We start from the raw sequence: 20,775 nt of genomic DNA, 5'->3' as shown, positions 1-20,775 counted from the left end.
AAGACATATTTCTAAATTTGATGCACTCATATAACATCTTGATTAAATCAAGGTCGAATAATGTGAAAGGGGTCACCTTATTCAGGAACAACCCTCAAGTACAGATGCTTTCTGGGGCTCTTGAAACTCTGAGTGTATAGTCTCAATATTTCATTACCTCATTTAAAGCAGCGATTACTTTTCAATCTTTAGAATGTTCTTAGTTATTAGCAGAGTATGGAAACAAATGATTAACAATATCTTAGAATATGGATACCAAAATTTTCATTGTCATAGCATTTGGGGATGGATACTAAATGATTTAATGGTATAAAAAGCATATGGGGGTGTTTGACACAGAGGGTTCACTAAGGACTTATTGGAAAGAGTATTATTATTGTTTTGCACACTTCTGGCCTAAGATAGCATATAATCAAAGGGCAACATTCACATGTTAGCCCTGAGTAGCTCTGTGTGACACCTCAGAGGATGACTTTGAAGATGTAATGAAGCAGAGAATGTGGAAGCTGTGCTTTATAAACTTATAAATGTAATCTGCTACCATGAAACAACTGGCAGAGTGACTCAGAATGTTGTTACGGAGATGCTACCTTAACTTTTTGACTGAATATTTCTCATTCTGCAGAGAATTGTGATCTCATAAAACACATGTCACCGCTAAAAGCATATGAGCAAAAAATTAACTTTCTCAAAACACTGCTTCACTAAACTAGCTGATGTTGGTATGTCAATGTACTTTTTAGCTGGAAAAAAAAAAAAAAAGGAAAGGTCTTGAAAATGTGAAATAATTTCAGATTTGACGGTCTCTGAGCCTAAACCGGGATGTCAACTTTTGTCCTGACAGCAGTCACTCAGAACTAAAAGACATATTTGTAGTTATGTACAATCAGCAGGTCATGACAACTATCCAAACTCTTATACTAAAACAAGATGATAATCTCATTGAATAAAAATTTTTTTTCAAAATGGATGCTAGCTAAAATTTATATCAAATGCCCAAAGGTTGAACTAAGTTGTAATGAATAAAAGCCCAAGAATGCAAAACAAAATTCCTGAACATAGGGAAACTTTGTCATTATAGGTTAATTCTCTCAATTTATACTCCAGAAAACAGATAATAAAAGTATTTAATTTTCTTGTTCAGTTTCAAATCACTGAGATAAATTTGTTTCATCCAAAAGCCTTCTTGCTTCCCTTGGAGATTATATATTATTCAACTAACTAGTTGGAGCTGGACAACGCTATCTTGATTCATATGACTCCAGGTTTTCTCCTCCTTTTTCTCCTACCATTGCTACCTCAATATGTTTATTCTTCTTAACATTTCAGCAATGCCTTGCAGCAGGGTTTCTGAAAATGAATCATCCTGTTCCTCAGCCCCAGGACACATTTACTCTATCAGACACCTAAAGATAAGAAACAATAAATTTCATTCTAGCAACCTCCTCAGCTGATTTTTATGCAACTCAAAGTTTGAAAACTATACAGCCACTTTTACTTTGTATTTAATCTTCACCTCACTCAAGAATGATAGTTATTGTCAACCTTCTTACACAGAGGAAGAAATTCCATTTCAAAATGGTTGGGTTACTGGATTAAGATAACTGCCTTTAATTTGTAGTGTCACATAGGAAAACAAGATCACCTGATACCAGATGTTTTATGTTATTCTGACCCCAGGTTACTGCACCCTGTCATCTATAAGTAGACAATCAATGCATCACCATGTTTTGTCAATGCCCGTATCTCTAACTTCCTTGCCACATCCCTACTACAGGTAAAACAAATTGAAGATAATGCCACTAATTAATGAAAGCCGCCCTGAAGAATTTATTCTGCTAGGCTTTGCAGACCGCCCTTGGCTAGAGCTTCCTCTGTTCACTAGTCTTCTTATAACATACCCCATAGCCATGATGGGAAACGTCACAATCATTCTGGTGTCCAGGTTAGACTCTCGTCTTCACAGCCCCATGTATTTCTTCCTCGCCAACCTCTCCTTTTTGGACATGTGTTACACCACAAGCATTGTCCCTCAGATGCTGGTTAACCTGGGAAGCTCTAAGAAGACCATCAGCTATAAGGGGTGTGCAGTTCAGCTTTATTTCTTTCACATAATGGGGGGCACAGAATGTTTGCTCTTGGCTCTCATGTCCTTCGATCGCTATGTGGCCATCTGCAGACCTCTTCACTACACCCTCATCATGAATCAGCGCATTTGTATCCTATTAGTATCCACCGTGTGGCTAATTGGAATAACCTACGCTGTCTCAGAGACCACTGCTACATTACAGTTGCCACTGTGTGGGCTCAATAAGCTGGACCACTTAGTGTGTGAGATTCCTGTTCTGATAAAGAATGCCTGTGGTGAAAAGGATGCTAACGAGCTCACACTCTCTGTGGTATGCATTTTTATGTTAGCTGTTCCACTATGCTTAATTCTTGCTTCCTATGCTGGTATTGGACATGCTGTATTTAAGATCAAATCTTCTGAGGGAAGGAAAAAGGCCTTTGGGACATGTTCCTCCCATCTCATTGTAGTCTTCTTATTTTATGGCCCAGCCATCAGCATGTACCTTCAGCCTCCCTCCTCCATCTCAAGGGATCAACCCAAGTTCATGGCCCTCTTCTATGGAGTGGTGACTCCCACACTCAACCCCTTTATCTACACCCTGCGGAATAAGGATGTGAAGGGGGCATTATGCCACCTGGTGAGGAGCATTTTTAGCTTTAAGTGATAGTTGGTAGACGTCAAATGAAGTTATTGAACAATTAGAGTAGGTTGCTATGGTTTTCTCTAACAAATTCTTGTCTCATAATCAAATATCGGTTTACATGTTCTTGCAAAATATGTTATGTCTCTGAGACTCTTTGTAAACATGTTCAGCAAGGATTATATTTGGCTAGTATGCACATTATATTATGGAAATATATTAAAATAGTTCTATGCTGGTTGGTACATATGGAGATAGTAACTGTGTTACGTAGAAAAAATATTAGTAAAATGAATTTATTAGTTCAAGCTAATTGTAAAAATAGTATGGCAACCACTCATCAATGAGCCTCCTGTCAGAGTCACCTGAGAAACATTCCATCACTCTCTGCGAGTTATCCCAAGTTTAAATGCGCACTGTGGCTACACTGGGCATTCAATGGGAAGAACATTATACTCTGGAAGAATCATGAGTCTCATAAGTTTATCAACCCCAATTTATGTAGATACTATTGCTTCTCAAAAATTCAGTGTAATTCTTTTTTAACAAATAAATATGCAGTGATTTTGTATTTTAATTAAATAATTTATTATTAAATTTTGAAATGAGTGGAATAGTGGGACCAAAAGTATGAAAAAGTGTCTGACACTTTCCTTTTACATACTATAATAAGTCTTCGAATCAGTGAGATAACAAGAAAGTGACATTAGTAATGAAATACAACCTGGAAGCATTTCCGTGCACAATTTGGAACAGCCAGGAATGCCTTTTGGAACTGACTGTGTTAGAATCAGTATGAGAAAAAAATAATTTGCATTTCTGGAACAAAAGGAAACTTGATTACCTGCACAAACAATATAAGTGTCTTTTTACACTTATAAAGACTTATAAATGTTCAACACTTACAAATGTTGAACAAAACCTGTATTATTAAAAGTTGAAAGTGCTAAAGCTTAATTCTAGGACTCACACCCCAAAACTTAAAACTTTGTCATGAAATTAGTTATAATTTATGAGAGCAAATGAATAGATTTAATATTTACTTGGTGTTGAATTAATATGTTGAGAGTTCAACACGGTGTTGTGTAGTGAAGAAGTAAATACTTGTAAGAAAAACAAAAGGTCATTTGGACTTTTCTGTCATAACTTCTGGTATGATCAAGATCTAAGTCAATAATTGGAAGGAAAACCTCATGCTATTTCAAACAAGAATCAACTGCAAACCAGATACACTTGTTGAAAAATAACAGATCATCTGGTGCTGGTACAGATCCTCAAATCATTGAACTTTTATATATTTAGTGTGGAAAAAATTTTAAGTAACTTTAAAATTGGCCTATTTCTGGTTGACTGCCAGAAAAATGTTTTCAAATTTTATACACATGCACACACAAACACATGACCTAATTCTGTAGTGTTAAACAATAGCTTTGCTCATTTTTATTAGTTGAGGTATCCTTTGTCTAACTTAGTCTTACATACAGAAGTATATAGTAATTTCTAGTTTTGAGGGCAAAACCCAGAAAGATTTTTGTCAAAAGCTTTGCTATAAAAACTAATTACAGCACCCCTCAACTCGTCATTTACATCAGGTATAACTCCCAATGCAATCCCTCCCCCCTCCCCACTCCCCATGATAGGCCCCGGTGTGTGATGTTCCCCTTCCCGAGTCCAAGTGATCTCATTGTTCGGTTCCCACCTACGAGTTGACGGGTGCAGCACACCAACATGGCACAAGTATACATATGTAACAAACCTGCACGTATGCACATGTACCCTAGAACTTAAAGTATAATAATAATAATAAATAAATAAATTTTTTTTAAAAAACTCATTACAGTTCATCTGACTCTTTCTCAATTTATACTCTGTCCTTTGCTAATGTATATACTACCTTCAAGGCCTGTAAAAAATATTCATTTCAGAGGCATGAGTGAAATCTAGACACAGTGAAAAATCAGGATTTCCTAAGAATTATGTGCAAAAATCTCAGAATAAAGATTACTCAGAACAGTGGTCTGGAAAGCCCACAGAAAGGTTTTATTTGGACTTTGCATTTCCAGGGAATATATACTGCTCAGTATGCTACAGCATGAAGGATACTTCAGTCGACTTCTGAAAAATTCTGTAGAAGAGAAGGGACACATTATACTTGAAAGAGAAAGCGTGCTCTACCTTTTGTGTAAAGCACGAGCAATTCTGAGATTGCCTTTCAAGGAAAGTGATCTAAAGGTTTTATTTCCCCCAAGCAAGTAGGCCTTTCCTAAATAACAAATGGAAGAAAACAAAGCATTTTAACCCTAGTTTTAAAGACATTAAAAATGTATTGGGGAAAATATTTAGGGTAGAACTCAGGAAGGTTTAACAGTGGCTTTCTCCATATTAGAGATGTTCTCAGATCTGCACAGCATAATAACCGCAAGGCAAGAAGTGCTAACACGCACCTTCAAGAATGTGTCTTTGGGATGAGTTCATGTCCTTTGCAGGGACATGGATGAAGCTGGATACCATCATTCTGAGCAAACTGGCACAAAGGCAGAAAACCAAACACCACATGTTCTTGCTCACAGGTGGGAAATGAACAATAAGAACACGTGGACACAGGGCGGGGAACATCACACACCGGGGACTGTAGTGGGGTAGGGGACAGGAGAAGGGATAACATTAGGAGAAATACCTAATGTAAATGACAAGTTAATGGGTGCAACAAACCAACGTGGCACATGTATACCTATGTAACAAACCTGAACGTTGTGCACATGTACCCTAGAACTTAAAGTATAATAAAAATAATAATGTAGACATAAAAGCAAAAAAAAAAAAAAGGAATGTGCCTTTGGAATGAAAAAAGACGACTAATTAAAGAACTCAAAGAATAATTAAATTAAAACTATTTTCAAAATGCAAATAAAAATTTTAATATTTAATAGGAGTATATAGTAAGACATCACTGGCTGAGGAAATACCATAATCATAATCAAAAAGTTATGTTAAAAAGGAGAACTCACAACTATTGAAAAGCTGCCATGAGTCAGTAAAAGTGTTAACACATTTTATGTATGGTCTTATTTAATCTTTCAATAATCCTTTAAGGTATGTATTAGCCACATTTGATAGATAATGAAAATGTGGTTCACTAATTCTTGAGCTTGCATAGTGTATGTCAGAACTGGAATTTGAAAGCTTTCAAATGCCAAAAATTCATGCTTTTTCTACCTTATAACAAACTACTTGCAAAAATGATGGAAATTTAAAATTACACATTCAAAATCATGAAGAATTCAATGTTTCCATCTGAAATCACATGGGGCAATATGGAAGACTGAAAGGAGGATATATGCTGAACTAGAACCGGGAACCAGAACCAAGGCTGATATTAAAGAATGTGTGTTTCTATAGGAGATGAGAACTTGAAGGATTTTAAACCTTGAGACTATTTAAGACCTTTATTTTATGACTACATTTAGCAAAGTAAAAAACCATTTGGAGTAGAAAAACACGGGAAATTAGTTAAGTGTACTGCAACAATCTATGCAATAGATAATGAGGTTCTCTAGTAGGATAAGAGAAGTAAAAATGAAAAAGATGGGGAAAGTGTGAGAGATTAACATAGGAGGTTAACTTGGAAATTTTTCAATGTGTGTCCTCTGGGAAAGAGATGAGCCAAAGACAGTGGTGTTGATGTTTTAAGTCTGCAGGATTGAGCAGAAGGTGTAGATTATTTCAACGACTTTAAAATCAAGGAAAGTAGTTTTTGAAACAGAAGTTAAAAGGACTCCGAGAAAAACTGAAGTCAAATTCCGTGGAAGATGTTACTAATTATCTACAAGAAGAAATAGACATCAATTGGCCGGGAGCAGTGGCCCACGCCTATAATCTCAGCATTTTGGAAGGCCAAGGTGAGCAGATCACCTGAGGTCAGGAGTTCAAGACCAGCCTGGCCAATATGGTAATACCCCGTCTCTACTAAAAATACAAAAATTAGCCAGGTGTGGTGGCATGCACCTGTGGTCCCAGCTACTTGGGAGGCTGAGGCACAAGAATGGTTTCAACCTGGGAGGCGCAGGTTAAAGTGAGTGGAGATTGTGCCACTGCACTCCAGCCTGGGCACCAGAGTGAGACTCCCATCTCAAAAAAAAAAAAAAAAAAGAGTTGTGCATATGTACCCTAGAACTTAAAGTATAACAATTTAAAAAAAAAAAGACATTAATTGCAAAAAGAGAATTAATTGTTATCAAAAAATTTTATTCATAAAGGATAAATCTAAATGAATTTTTAGCATTTCCTTTTTGGAGACATTAAAGGGATCCAACATTTAACATCATGTTATATTAAGATAAAGGGTTTATGCATACCATACTTAGTATAATATATAATATACATTTTAACAAGAATTAATATTGGAAAGTGGACAACAGTAGTTTCTGCAGACACTTCTAAGTCTTAGAGTCTGTAATCCCCTTTCCCCAGAAAAACTCTTCAAAGTAAAATAATAGTACTTATGAGAAACAGTGATAAGTGTCCAATTTAAGGTTGTTTTAATATATGGGATATGTTGCCTGCATTAGGATAGTGAGAAGCCAGGGCTCAGTGGGCAATAGGGAGGATTCAAATGTTTTGGCAGAGAAACTGCTTTAAAATTTGCTTCTGGAATTTCTTATCTTGCTATGATTCCAGTATCCTCCCACTGAGCAAACAGTAGAGTTAACTGCACCGTGGGGACATCACCTCCTTCCATCCCAGGGGATTCGTTATCTCAGATTGCAAACTCTGAAATGCAGCAAATCCTCTAATCATTTCTTTCTTGAATCCGTAGAAGCTATTTTGCTAGAAAAAGTACCAACTAATGACTGAATCTGAGTTCACTAAGTGACTCTTAGGCAAATGGGCACATCTGAAAGGTCACATTATAAGGCTATTAATATGTAATTTTGACTGGTCATCTATGTACATCAACAGCTTTGTTAGTGTAAAGGTATTGTGTGGCTTTTCTATATGAACTAATGAATATGTTAACATAAATTATTTTCTGATTAATACATTCAATTTGCATGAGCACAATTCTTGGTATGAACATTATATCATATTATAATTAAGATTGTATTTTAAAATTCATAATTGGCAAGAAATGACTAGGTTGTCTTTTCTATTTGAGAGAACTATCCAAAAAAAGTCTTTAAATATTTAAATGACAGTCAGTATACCAAGTACTTTAACAAACATCTCGCCTGAAACAAAGATTTTACGGCTGAAGGAAAAAAGTTTGAGATGCATTCCTTTTAAAATATTTATAATAAAGGATTTTCACATGATCTACTGTCTATGAAACTCCTTTGAATAGTTCTATCTATGCATTTAACTATGCCTTTAACATAAAGTTGCTACTGAATTATTCATTGTTTTAATTACTATCTTAAAAAATCTGAAAATGGAACATACTAAAATGCTTTTGAACTCATTATTTGGCTGTAGTCAATTGTCAGCTCTTATTAGCAGTAATTTATAACCTGATTTTTTTGTGATCCTATTCCAAAATTGTTCTATTGGTGAAAATGGCATAGACTTTTGTTCTACCCCTTTTGTTTTGCATTAACTGTGAAAATCAAACATCAAATATTATCTTCTCTTTTCCACTGTCCTTCTGCCTAAAATATGTTTTCCTTTCTTTCTGGCTGAAATGTTGCAGGACCATTTTATTTTACTTTATTTAGTTCCGTTTTCCTTTTACTTCACATATAATTGTACATACCTATGAGACACAATGTGATGTTTTGATACACATACACAATGTGGAGAGACCAAATTAGGGTAATTAGCATATTCATCTCCTTGAATATTTATCGATTCTTTGTGATGAGATCATTCAAAATCCTCTTTTCTGCCTATTTTGTTATTTTGATGTTCTGCCTATTTTATTATCGTTAACAACAGTCACGCTACGGTGCAATGAAACACTACAACTTATTCATCGTAACTCTAACTTTGTATCCATTGATCATACTCTCCTCACTCCCCTCTTCACGCTACCCTATCCAGCTCCTCTGGTAACCACTCTTTTACTCTCTACTTCCATGAGATCAACTTTTTTAGGTAATAGGACTATTTTAAATAGGCATATTATACTTTGCTACTATTAACCTAGAAGCTGGAGTAGAGACTTTATCTTTTAGTAGCGTAATGAAGTCATGAACAAAAATTCAGTATAGTTCATTGCACTAGCTGATTTAGAAAGTTCTGGGATGTATTTTGACTAATGGGAAAACTGAAGTACCACTTGATCCCAATACATCTCTCAATTTTCTCTGTGATTCACATTCAATTATTCCTGATATGAGATCAATTTCCCTGCCTCAATGCTTATTACTAACCTGTGCTGTTGCTGATACCAAGACACTCAGAGAGTTTCATTCTTCCTCATCCTCTGACGAGTTTCCATTTACATGATCTGTGAGTGTCTGTGTGTGAAGGGGTTGAGGAAGCGGTGTTAACCTTCCCCAGGGAGATCCCCCTGCCAGCTAACATATTTATGGGGGGCATGGAGTCTCTTGTAGCTAGGATCCCAGAGGTCTATGACAAGAGTGAGCTGTCCCGCAGTTCCCTCATTCACCAATTTTCCAGGAGCCATCCCACCTGCAGAGTTCCCAGCTTTCTGTCTCTACAGCCTCAGCTTCAGCTCTGCCTCTCCACGCTCAGCATTTTCTTTCCTAAGTTCTGTCCAATTTATGCTGATTTACTCAATAATTTGGTCTCTTTCAGTGAAAGCGGTACTTCCTGGCTGCATCTAGTTGGACATCTTGTTCCTTTCCATCTGTGTAATACATTTTTCATACATGCTTTGTTTTGACATAATTTTAGCCTTACAGAAAAGTTGCAAAGATGGCATGGAGAATTCTCAAATACCCTTCACCCAGTTTCACTTTCCTTTAATGTTACATTTCTCTGGTTTATTTTTCAAAATTAGGAAACTAACATTGGTATGTTACTATCACCAAAACTCCAGACTATCTTTGGATTTCAGCAGGATTTTCTTTAATGTTCTTTTTTTGTTGCAAAATTCAATCCAGAACACTCCATTGCATTTAGTTGTCATGTTTCAGTTTCTTGAATCTGTTTTCTTGTTTTTCATGATATTGATAATTGTGAGTACTGCTCAGGTATGTTATAAAATGCACTTCAATCATGGTTTGTCTGATATTTTCTCATGATTATGTTATGGGATCCTTGGGGTATCGCTTCACCAACAAAAACCTCTGTCACTAGTGGCACCTATGCCCAAGTTTTCCTCAGGCCCACTGGCCCACTCAGCCTGGCAGGCTGTGCTCAGCTCACACTACCAGCCTGGATCCCGTACCTGCCAAGGGCAAGTGGAGCAGCGAGGCATGTATGAGCAAGAAAGTGTGGGGTCCAGCTACTGCACACAGCCAGGCATGCTTGCTGTGGCAGGGCAGGCAATTCCAGGCACCAACACAGTCACCAGCTCCCTGCAAGGCTGCAGCTGGACCAGGTGTACTGCAAGCAGCTTCCATGGCTGATGCTGCGGAATGCAGTGGTGCCCAGAAACTTAGCGAAGCCAGGAACCACAGAGCCCAAAGAGGGTGTCACAGCCCTGGCTCAGGGAGCTCTTAGGTCTGGGCTCCCCAAAGGGCAGCAGCCTTTCACTCCTTTTTGTTGCCTGCAATGTGATGAGTGATGAAAGGGCATGTTTCAGCCCTGTTCGTGTGACGGCTCTTTCAGCCATGCCATTCGGTGGGTCCCAAGTTCTTGTCCTGCACTCAGGAAGAATGAGGTATGCGGAAAGTGGAAGGTGAGTTAGGTGAAGAGGAGCTTTTCTGAGCAATATAACAGCTCAGAGGAGACACGTAGTGGGTAGCTCCTCTCCACAGCCAGGGTGTCCTGACCAGTGTTCAGTTCTCAGCAGAGAGGAGACCCTGAGGTGGATAGCTCCTTTCACAGCTGGTCATACCATTGCCTTTTCAGCCCTCAGCAGAGAGGAGACCTTGGGTAGGTAGCTCCTCTCTGCAGCTGGTTGTCTTGTCATCTTTTTTAATCTGGCTGAGTCCGGGAGTCAGAGGAGAGGAAGTAGGTGCTGATTGGCCCTTGGGCAACCATGGGCAGGCCCAGAAAAAGCATCATAAATTCCCACTCCAGTCTGCGAGACTGGCAGCCCAGCTCTCAGACTTCAACCTTCCCTAAGTTGAAGGTGGGGCCTCACCAGAGACCTATCCCTCTCTGTCCAGGAGCCTGTCTGCCTCCTGCCACTGTTCATGGCACCCAGGCTGTTCCTGCCAAGGGGCACCTGCAGGCCAGGGCCAAGCTGCCCTCAGCACCTCCCCAGCCTCCCTTCCTTGCTTACTGGTGCCCAAAGTCCAGAGGGGGGCTGAGGTAGCAGGAGGCTGCTGTGTCCGCAATGCCCCAAGCATGCACACACCAGGCCAGGTTGCAAAAGCACCGGGGTTCAACCTCAACTCTGCTCCAAGATCAGAGCTGATGCCAGGAGCAGGCAGAGGCCAGGCAGCAGGAGCAGGCACCTCTGAACCTGCACAGGGGCAAGGGGCCTTTCCCGGGCCCCCAAAAGTGTGGAGATGCCCGGATCCACAGCCACAGCTTGGGCACCTGCAACTGCGACCAGGAGGGCAGGGCTCCTGGCACCCAAGAGCACAGGGATGCCCAGGTTTGTAGCCACAGCTTGAGCAGCTACAGCTGCACCAAGGAGGATGGGAATTCTGCCCTCTCCCGACCTCGAGAGCCCAGGGATACCCGGGTCTGCAGCCACAGCTGGGCAGCTGCAACTGAGCCTGGGGAGCACAAGGCTCCTGCCTGCCAATACATAAGGGGTGGGGGCTTCCGCTTGTTCCCAGCTCTTGCGGGTTCCATCCAGCGCACAGCCCCACCCGCTCCTCTCCCACTGCAGCCAGCGTCATGGCAGCAGCCACTGCACACAGGCCACAGCTGCCATCAATTGCACCAGATCTTTGAATTTTTGAAGAGGTGACCACAGAGGTAAAGTGCCCTTTTATATCACATCAGAGCCAGGGGTACATAATATCTACATGGCATCACTGATGGTGCTGACTTTAATCACTTGCTTAAGGTAGTGTTTGCACTAAATAAAACTTAAACTTACAGTTGTTACCTTTCCATACTCTGTTCCTTGGAAGACAGTCACTGAGTCCAGCCTACGCTTAATGAAGGAGATCATGAGCTCCACCCCGGAAAGTGGGGACTATTAATAGACTGGTAAGGAAGATTTCTCTCTCCTTCTCCGTTGATGTATTTATTCAGTCATTTATTTGTAACAGTATGGACAGTTACTTTTTATACTTCAGGTTATAATCCAGTGATATTTTATTTATTTTGTTGTTGAAAGTGCTCTAGCTTTCCCCATTGAGAGCTCTTTCAAGCTGGCTGCTGGGTCCCTTGGACAAGTCTTCATCCTTTTGTTATCCTTTTCTCTTTAGGGCCCCTCCTTGATTTCTGGTATTACTGGTTCTTCTCCTCCAGGCTTATCTTACATATTTTTTCACCAGCCTTAGAAATATCTTAGAATCAGACATTTCCCCAAGGATCTCTGGTTCTTTTCACTGGAAAATGGCATTAGAAAACATTATCTGAGTGTGACATGTGCACATTGCTGTGAGGGTAACATTGTTTCTAGGCTATTTCACCAGAAAGGGCGAGGCAATGTGTGTCTACACAGTAAGCCCTGAATACACACATATCTGTCATTGTTTCTATATTTGTCCATCTGTGTATGTGTCCACGTGTATTTGTGCTTGTGTTTAAACATGAGGTCATAGTGATAACTGACTGTGATACAGTCCCTCATGATCATTCTGGCCTTCCTTTCTTGTTTATCTGTAACTTCTCATACCAACAGTGAGAAACCTGGATGCCACTGTTCATCTTTTAACATTTTTGTTCAACACTAGTATGCGTGTGAAGCAATTACAAAATTAGCTGTACCCACATGAGAAAAAAAATTACCATTTAGAATACAGTATTGATGCATACTTTTCTCTTTAGCCTGACATTTTTTAATCAAAATATTATTTCTCAAAATAACCAAGGTCAGTATTTACTTCTTCTCTACCCTTTTCAGGCTTGTTAGTTTACACATTTACATAAAGTGGAGTGATTTGTCACTGTCTGCATACCTTTCTAGGACCTTCCTGCATCTTGGTGATATTTTTGCTTGTTTATTTGCATGTATTTGAGTGCAATTTTGTGATACACTTCTTGGGGATTATCAAATCATAGACTTGTGTATTACTAGTGCAGCACCTTACAAGATAACTCCATCATTTAAAATGTCCCCTGTGTGTATTCTTTGTAATCGATTAATCTCCCCTACACTAAGCCCTGGACACCACTGGTGTGTTTCCATCCCAACAGGTTTTTTTTACCAGATGTCTCAAGAATGAAATCATACAATATTCAGACTTTGAAGCCTGACTTCATTCATTTACTAAAATACACTTAACGTATATTCGTGTTGTTGCATGTATCAGTAGCTCATTCCGTCCCATTGGTCAATAGTATTCATTGATCAATCAATTTCCACACAATCATAGATCATTGTGTGGAAGTACCCAAGATTATCTTTCCCCTGTTGAAGGGCATGGGTGGCTTACAGTTTTGAGTAATTATGAATAAAACTGATATAAACATTTGCCTACAAATTTTTACATGGACGTAAGATTTAATTCACTGGGGTAAATACTTAGGAACGAGATTGTTAAGTCATATGGCAAGACTCTATTGAACTTTATAAAAATTGCCAAATGGACAAATTAGTTGCACCATTTTGCAATTCTACCAAATCAAAGAGAGTTTCCCTCACTTTGCATTCTTTCTAGCATTTATTATTTTCAGTGCTTTTGTTTCAGTGACAAAGGAATTGGTAAGAATTTATTTTCAATACTGTTATATGAGTATTTTCATAATACTTCAATTTTGTATCTCGGTTTACAAAGCCTTAATATTGACTGTGTAGCTTTTTATAGGAAAAAATACTCACATCTGGACTTTCATATAGATTTTCTTAAATCGAAGAGACTTCCTTCAGTCAAGTTAACTGTAAATCAATTATTACAAGCTTCTTTAAATGCCGGAAATCATATCATGTCTTTAATAAGAACAGGACACTTTTTTCATTTTTTCTCTAAGAATTTTGTGGGGTTTTTTTTTTCTCTATCTATCACTTAACGTGTATTTGAAAACTTTCTAATTAACTTTTTCTAGTACAAATAATCCATGAAATTATTCCATTTTCTCAATACAGTGTAGAAATTACTTGAACATTGGCTAAATGTTCTGAACCTTACTTTCAAGCTATATTTTCGTACTAGAAAAATGCTTAATTCATGCTGAATATGTTCAGTGTGATTTTTAAGGGTTCATGATTCAATGATTTTCGTTTTATGTTTTATTTCTAATAAATTTATGTTTATTTATGTTTTATTTATGTTTTATTTCTCTCTCTATGAAGAGTCTTTTAAGAGGCCAGGCATGGTGGCTCATGCCTGTAATCCCAGCACTTTGGAAGGCCAAATTGGGAGGATTACTTGAGGTCAGGAATTCAAGACCAGCCTGGGCAACATGATGAAACACTGTCTCTACTAAAAATACAAAAATTAGCCAGAAGTAGTGGTGCATGCCTGTAATCCCAGCTACTCAGGATGCTGAGGCAGGAGAACCACTTGAAACCAGGAGATGGAGGTTGCAGTAGTCGAGATGGCACCACTGCACTCCAGCCTGGGCAACAAAGCAGAACTCCATCTCAAAAAAGAAAAAAAAAAAAGCATTTTAAGAAGCATAAACAAATTTCCTCCAATCCCCTTCGACTGAACGTTGATTGGTATTCATTCTGATTTGATCCAGTTCTAAGTCGCAGCATCCATTTTATCTTCTCCTAGTAGGGAATATTCATTAATTGTTCACTCAAATATTTGGTTTGATTTCTTATCACTTAGCACTTAATCCAAAGATATAAATATCTTTTTGCCCAGTGGTAAACTTGTCATCCAATCCTTGGGCTTATTTTGCAAACAGGTTAGGTTTTTCTCAAGATTGAAATGCTCATCCAAACCTTATTTTATTGCTGTCTTAAGTGAGGATTTTCTCTTTTGACATGGTTTTAAGGTTATTTTGGCATGAGATTCTCACCATTTAAAATACTTGAACACAACTTCCAGTGACTGAACCCATATTCTAAATCTAGTTATAAATGTAATTCATTCTGAAGTGTTTGTTCGTTTGTTTGTTTGTTTAAGATGGAGTCTCGCTCTGTCACCCAGGCTGGAGTGCAATGATGCAATCTCGGCTCACTGCAACCTCTGCCTCTCAGATTCAAGCGATTCTCCTGCCTCAGCCTCCTAAGTAGCTGGGACTACAGGCCCCCACCATGCCCAGCTAATTTTTTTCTATTTTTGGTAGAGACAGGGTTTCACCGTGTTAGCCAGGATGGTCTTGAACTCCTGACTTTGTGATCCACCTGTCTCGGCCTCCCAAAGTGCTGGGATTACAGGCATCAGCCACCACATCCGGCCCCATTCTGAACTTTAAGATGTTCTTTTTTTCAAAAGATGACACGTAAATGGCCAATAAACATATGAACAAATGCTAATCATAAGACAATTGCAAATTAAAACCACAATGAGATATTACCTTATGCCATTCAAAATGGCTATTATTAAAAAATCAAGACCAAAAAAACACAAATTTTACCAAGGGAAAAAATAATAATAATACATACACTATTGGTGGGAATGTAAATTACTACAACCCCTGTGGAAAACAGTATGGAGACTTTTCAAAGAACTAAAAATAGAACTACCATTTGCCCCAGCAATCCCATTATTGGATATCAGCCTAAAGGTAAACAAATCATTGTATCAAAAGGAAACCTGCATGTCTATGTATATCGCAGCACTATTCACAATAGCAAAGTAATAGAATCAACCTGAGTGTCCATCAGTGGACTACTGGATTTCTAAAATGTGATACTACTTCCCCATAAAAAGAGTGGAAATCATGTCTTTTATAGCAACATGGATGGAACTGGAGGCCATTGACTTAAGTGAAATAACTCAAAAACAGAGAGCCAAAGGCTAGATATTAACAATTATAAGTGGGACCTAAACAATGGGTACATGTGGATACAGAGTGAAATAATGACATTGGAGACTCCAAAAAGTGGGAGGTTCGGAAAGGGTTGAGGGATGAAAGACTACCTATTGAGGACAGTGTATACTATTTGGATGATGGATACACTGAAAACTCAGACTTCACCACTATGCAATATATCCATGGAACACAACTGCCCTTCTACACCCTAAATCTGTAAAAATTTGCATTTTTCAAAAATATTTTATTTATTTTTTTTCAAAGCATCTATTTTGAACTCAAATTTCTTATACACTTAGAGGATTTGATGCCTTGTTCTAAGGGCAGGACTCCATTAAAATAATTTAGCTTTTCATACACTTTTTTGTTTTTCAAGAGACAAAGTTTTGCTCTTGCTGCCCAGGCCGGAGTGCAATTGCACAATCTTGGGTCACTGCAACTTCTGCCTCCAAGTTCAAGCAATTCTCCTGCCTCACTTCCCGAGTAGCTGGGACTACAGGAACCCACCACCACGCCTGGTTAATTTTTTGTGTTTTTAGTAGAGATGGGGTTTCACCATGTTTCCCAGGCTGGTCTCAAACTCCTAACATCAGGTGATCCATCCGCCTCGGCCTCCCAAAGTTCTGGGATTATAGGCATGAGCCAGCACGCCAAGCTCATGTTCTTTTTTAATCTGCCTAATTTATTAAAACTTTACGTTTGTCTTCAACTACAGAAGGAACTTCTCTGGTAAACTCTTTTTACTCTCTTTACATGAAGTTGGTTTTTATAATTACAAAATCCAAATATAGCTGCACTTACCACCATCTCTCATGGTAAGCCATAGAACTCTGATGTGAGTCTCATGTCTCCTTGCAACAGTGACTTGGCCTCGATCAGCTTCTCCAGGACCTGTATAAAGTAACACCTCATAGCAGTAAGCAGGTCCTCCATAGCACCAGATCTGCCTTTGGTTGCCAAGACACTCTGATTCTACAACAAACTGCAGAGAACAGTGGGAGTGTTCTGCTTGGAACCTAAATCTGCACTTACCAACCAGGACAGAGCATCAGTGGGATGCCAATGGGGGAGGATAGATGGTGCTTTCTAAAGCCTTTTCTGCATGTATTGAGATAATCACGTGGCTTTTGTTTTCATTTCTGTTTATGTGATTAATCACATTTATTGATTTGCATATGTTGAACCAACCTTTCCTCACAGAGATAAAGCCTACTTGATCATGGTGGGCTTTATCCCTGGGACACAAGGGATCATGGTAGTGGGATGCAAATGATCACACTCTAATCTCTGCAGCCTGTGATTATACGTTACGTTACATGGCAAAAGGACTTTACAGATGTGATTAAATTCAGAATCTTGAGATGGGGATATTACCCTGGATTAGGCAGGTAAGCTGACATAATCACACGTGTCCATATAAGAGAGAGACTGGAGGCCAAAGGGCAGATACTCTACTGCTGACTTTAAATATAGAGGAATGGGCCATGAGTCAAGGAATGTAGGTTACCTCTAGATGATAGAAAAGGTGAGGAAACAGTTATTTCATCATAAAGCTAAGAAATTAGGTTTTTATGTGCTGTTTGATTGGGTTTGCTAATATTTTGTTGAGGAGAATCAAGGTAATTTGAAAGATCTTCAAACTTCAAGGATTTACACTCCTGCCAAATGACTCCCCAAACCCATAGCCAGTCACTGTTCTTCAGCATTGCCGCACTCTCAAGCACAATACAACAACTTTCCATTTCCTGAAAGGGTAAAGAAATATGATGTTATAACTAAATAAATATTTGTCAACAATATTACCATCTCTTGGTGTTATCTACTCCATGCATTTCTATTGAATTGTTCATTAGGAAACCCCACTACTTTATTCAAAGTTTTGGTCATTTGACCTAAGATAAACAAAGTTAGCTACTCCTCCCAAAGAAAAGTGTCAGATATGTTAAGATCATCTCAGTTTGCCAACAGTAAGAAAATATTTTTTTTCTATGTCGCCCAGGCTGGAGTGCAGTAGCGCCATCTCGGCTCGCTGCAAGCTCCGCCTTCCAGGTTCACGCCATTCTCCTGCCTCAGCCTCCTGTGTAGTTGGGACTAGAGGCGCCCGCCACCACACCCAGCTAATTTTTTGTATTTTTAGTAGAGTTGGGATTTCACCGTGTTAGCAGGATGGTCTCGATCTGCTGACCTCATGATCCTCCCGTCTTGGCCTTAAGAAGTATGGAGACATATAAAAAAGATGTATGAGCCAACTGGAAGGGGTTCTCTCTAGCCAAAACAGTGACCATTTCAGCATCAAAATAATGACAGAATGAAATAAGAATGCATAAGACCGTATTATGATATATAGATAGACACATAGATAAATAATACCTGATACCCACACGTAAACACACACATACACACACACACACAGGAACAAAGGAAAGCTATTCCTTCATATAGAATGCCAACTCTGTTAGTTTTCCATTGTTGCTGTAACAAATTACTACAAATTTGGTGTTTAGAATAACAAAAATATCTTATATATCTGGAGATAGGAAGACTAAATTGGGTCTACAGGGCTGCATTTCTTTTGCAGGCTATAAGAGAGAATCTGTTTTCTCAACTACTCCAGCTTCTAGAAGCAACCTGTTTTCCTTGGCTCGTGGCCCATTCCTCTTTCCTTAAAGTCAGCAGCAGAATATTTTCTCTCTGACCTCTGGCCTCCCTCTTATATGGACACATATGACCATGTCAGCCCACCTGGCTAATCCAGGATAATAATCCCAACTCAAGGTTCTGAATTTAATCACATCTATAAAAATCTTTTTGCCATGTAAAGTAATACATAATAACAGGTCCCAGAGATTAGGATGTGATCATTTAAGAGAAGGAGAAGAAGTATTTAGCCTGCCACACAAACTAATAATTTTAGAAGGAATGATGGAACTTTAAGAATCATTATTTGGAAACCACTATAGTAATAATAGAAAAATTAGTAATAAAAAATAACTACTGGCCTATATATGGCAGATACTGCCCAGTGCTCTAGGAAAATGGCATTGTCGCTGATGTTCTTCATGCACCAAGGTCCTGTTAAAGGTACAGTGGCCCAAAACACTTCTCAGCCATTGGTTGAGGCTTGAGGAATTTACAACCTTATGTGAATAAGCATAATTACTGCAAATATGAAATGTTTGGTTGAGGTATGAGTGACACATTTTAACCTTGAAAGAAAAGTTCCTGTGAACATCCTCAGGACAGTAAGAAAATGAGATAAATTCAGTGCGGTTCAAATATTAGGTGTTAAAGAACACGAGAAAATGAAGCCCTTCCCATGACCAGTTGCACAGAGCCAAGAAATGTGCATACTGAATCCTCACCTTTTTGTTTTAAAGAGTTCAGATATCTATAGGGAGGAACAATTGCCTAGTGATTAAGAACAAACTATGAAGTTAGAAAGCCCAAATTTGAATCCAAGCTTCACCACTTACTAGTTCTGTTGTGGTCAGTTTACTCATGCAGACAATAGAGACTATGATATTATTGTTGCCTCCCAATAGTTATCCCATCTCTCCTACATTGTGTAGCATGTGCTTTGGATGAAATTAACCCCACTCCCAGTGCAGGGACAAGAGTGGCTTTATTTTAAATGCTAAGCTGCCATGTAACTTCTGAATAACCCCAAGTCCCAAGTCCAGGAATGCCTATAAGATGTTAAGTTGATATATTACTCTTTATGTAGGAACATGTGTTCACTGTAAGTTTCCTGCAAAACAACCCTTGGCGCTGTTGTAGGACGCATAGTCCGTGGCACCTGTAGGTACCCACACGTTTCTTTCAGAGCAAATATGTTTTCCTCAAAAGATAAGCCCTAAATCTGGAGGACTGCAGTGCAGAAATCTAACTATGTTGTGGCCACCCAAGACAACATATATGTCTGTAAATTCCTTTAGTAAATCACCCCAAACCAACAAGCTAGATTTGTCTGTCTCCTTCTTTGATTTATCTGCTTTGTGGATTTGAAGGATGGCTTTGCATATATGGTCCTTTCACTGAAAACCTGGCTTCAGAAGTGGCCCCCAATTAATCTCAGCCAATCATTGCATTTTCGCCCCTTGTCCCAATCATATTGCCAGAAATGTGCTGACAACTCATGCTTCAGTATGAAGCTCTGTATGAAGAGCCATTTTTGCTTATTGGTTATAGGATGGTATCCATTCTCTTGAATGTGAACAAGGAAGCATATAGGCCTGATTATTGCTGACAACATTTCGTGATTGTGAGGGGAATCAACTTGATGACAAATCCAATACATGGAAGAGGACACAGCTGAGGAAACTACAGAGATATTGGTCCAGAGCACTGATCAAACTGTGCCTGAAGCCCACACTGCTGCTGAACGTTTTGGTTTTATAAGCAATAAATCCCCCTTGTTTGTTAAAAATAATTATTTTGTTAAAATAAAGTAAATGGCCTGTACTCTTCAAAACTATAAAGTGCATTAAAGACACAGACAGACTGAGGAATAGTTACTAATTAAAGAGGAATAAGAGATATCACACTGCCAACTTATGATCCTGGATTAGATACTTTCCTCGGAAATATTCTTGTGACAACCTAGGGGTACATGGGCATTACACTCTGTAATATTTTAGAAAACAATTTTAAATGCATATTAATATTAGTATAAAGTGAGAATGATAAACCACCCATGTTGAAATGCTAACATTGTTCAAATCTGGTGAAGCTCAGTGGTAAGTCTTTCTACAATTTTTATAACTTTTCTGTGAGTTTTTTTTTTTTTCGATTGTTGGATAATATTTGGTATATAATCACTTGTATTTGAAAGTTATGTTTGAAGTCATGTAATGTTTTCATAATATATGATCACTAATCACCTTTCCAGCCTCACATATGTAAAACAGAAGATATGAACCTGAGCCACATAGCAGAGTAG

The 20,775-nt window shown here is 38.6% G+C and overlaps 1 protein-coding gene across 1 annotated transcript; it reads left to right on the top strand.

Moving 5' to 3' along the window:
- Positions 1-1,796: 1,796 nt before the first annotated feature.
- On the top strand, positions 1,797-2,735 carry LOC103221898 (olfactory receptor 2B6-like). The gene has a single exon (XM_037995844.1). It carries the CDS (start codon positions 1,797-1,799, stop codon positions 2,733-2,735), a length of 939 nt encoding a protein of 312 aa, XP_037851772.1.
- The last annotated feature ends 18,040 nt before the right edge of the window (positions 2,736-20,775 follow it).

Source organism: Chlorocebus sabaeus, chromosome 17 (genome assembly GCF_047675955.1).
Source record: "Chlorocebus sabaeus isolate Y175 chromosome 17, mChlSab1.0.hap1, whole genome shotgun sequence".
Taxonomy (NCBI): Eukaryota; Metazoa; Chordata; class Mammalia; order Primates; family Cercopithecidae; genus Chlorocebus; species Chlorocebus sabaeus.
Note: the sequence above shows the minus strand (reverse complement) of the source record. Positions and strands in the feature narration are given on the sequence as shown.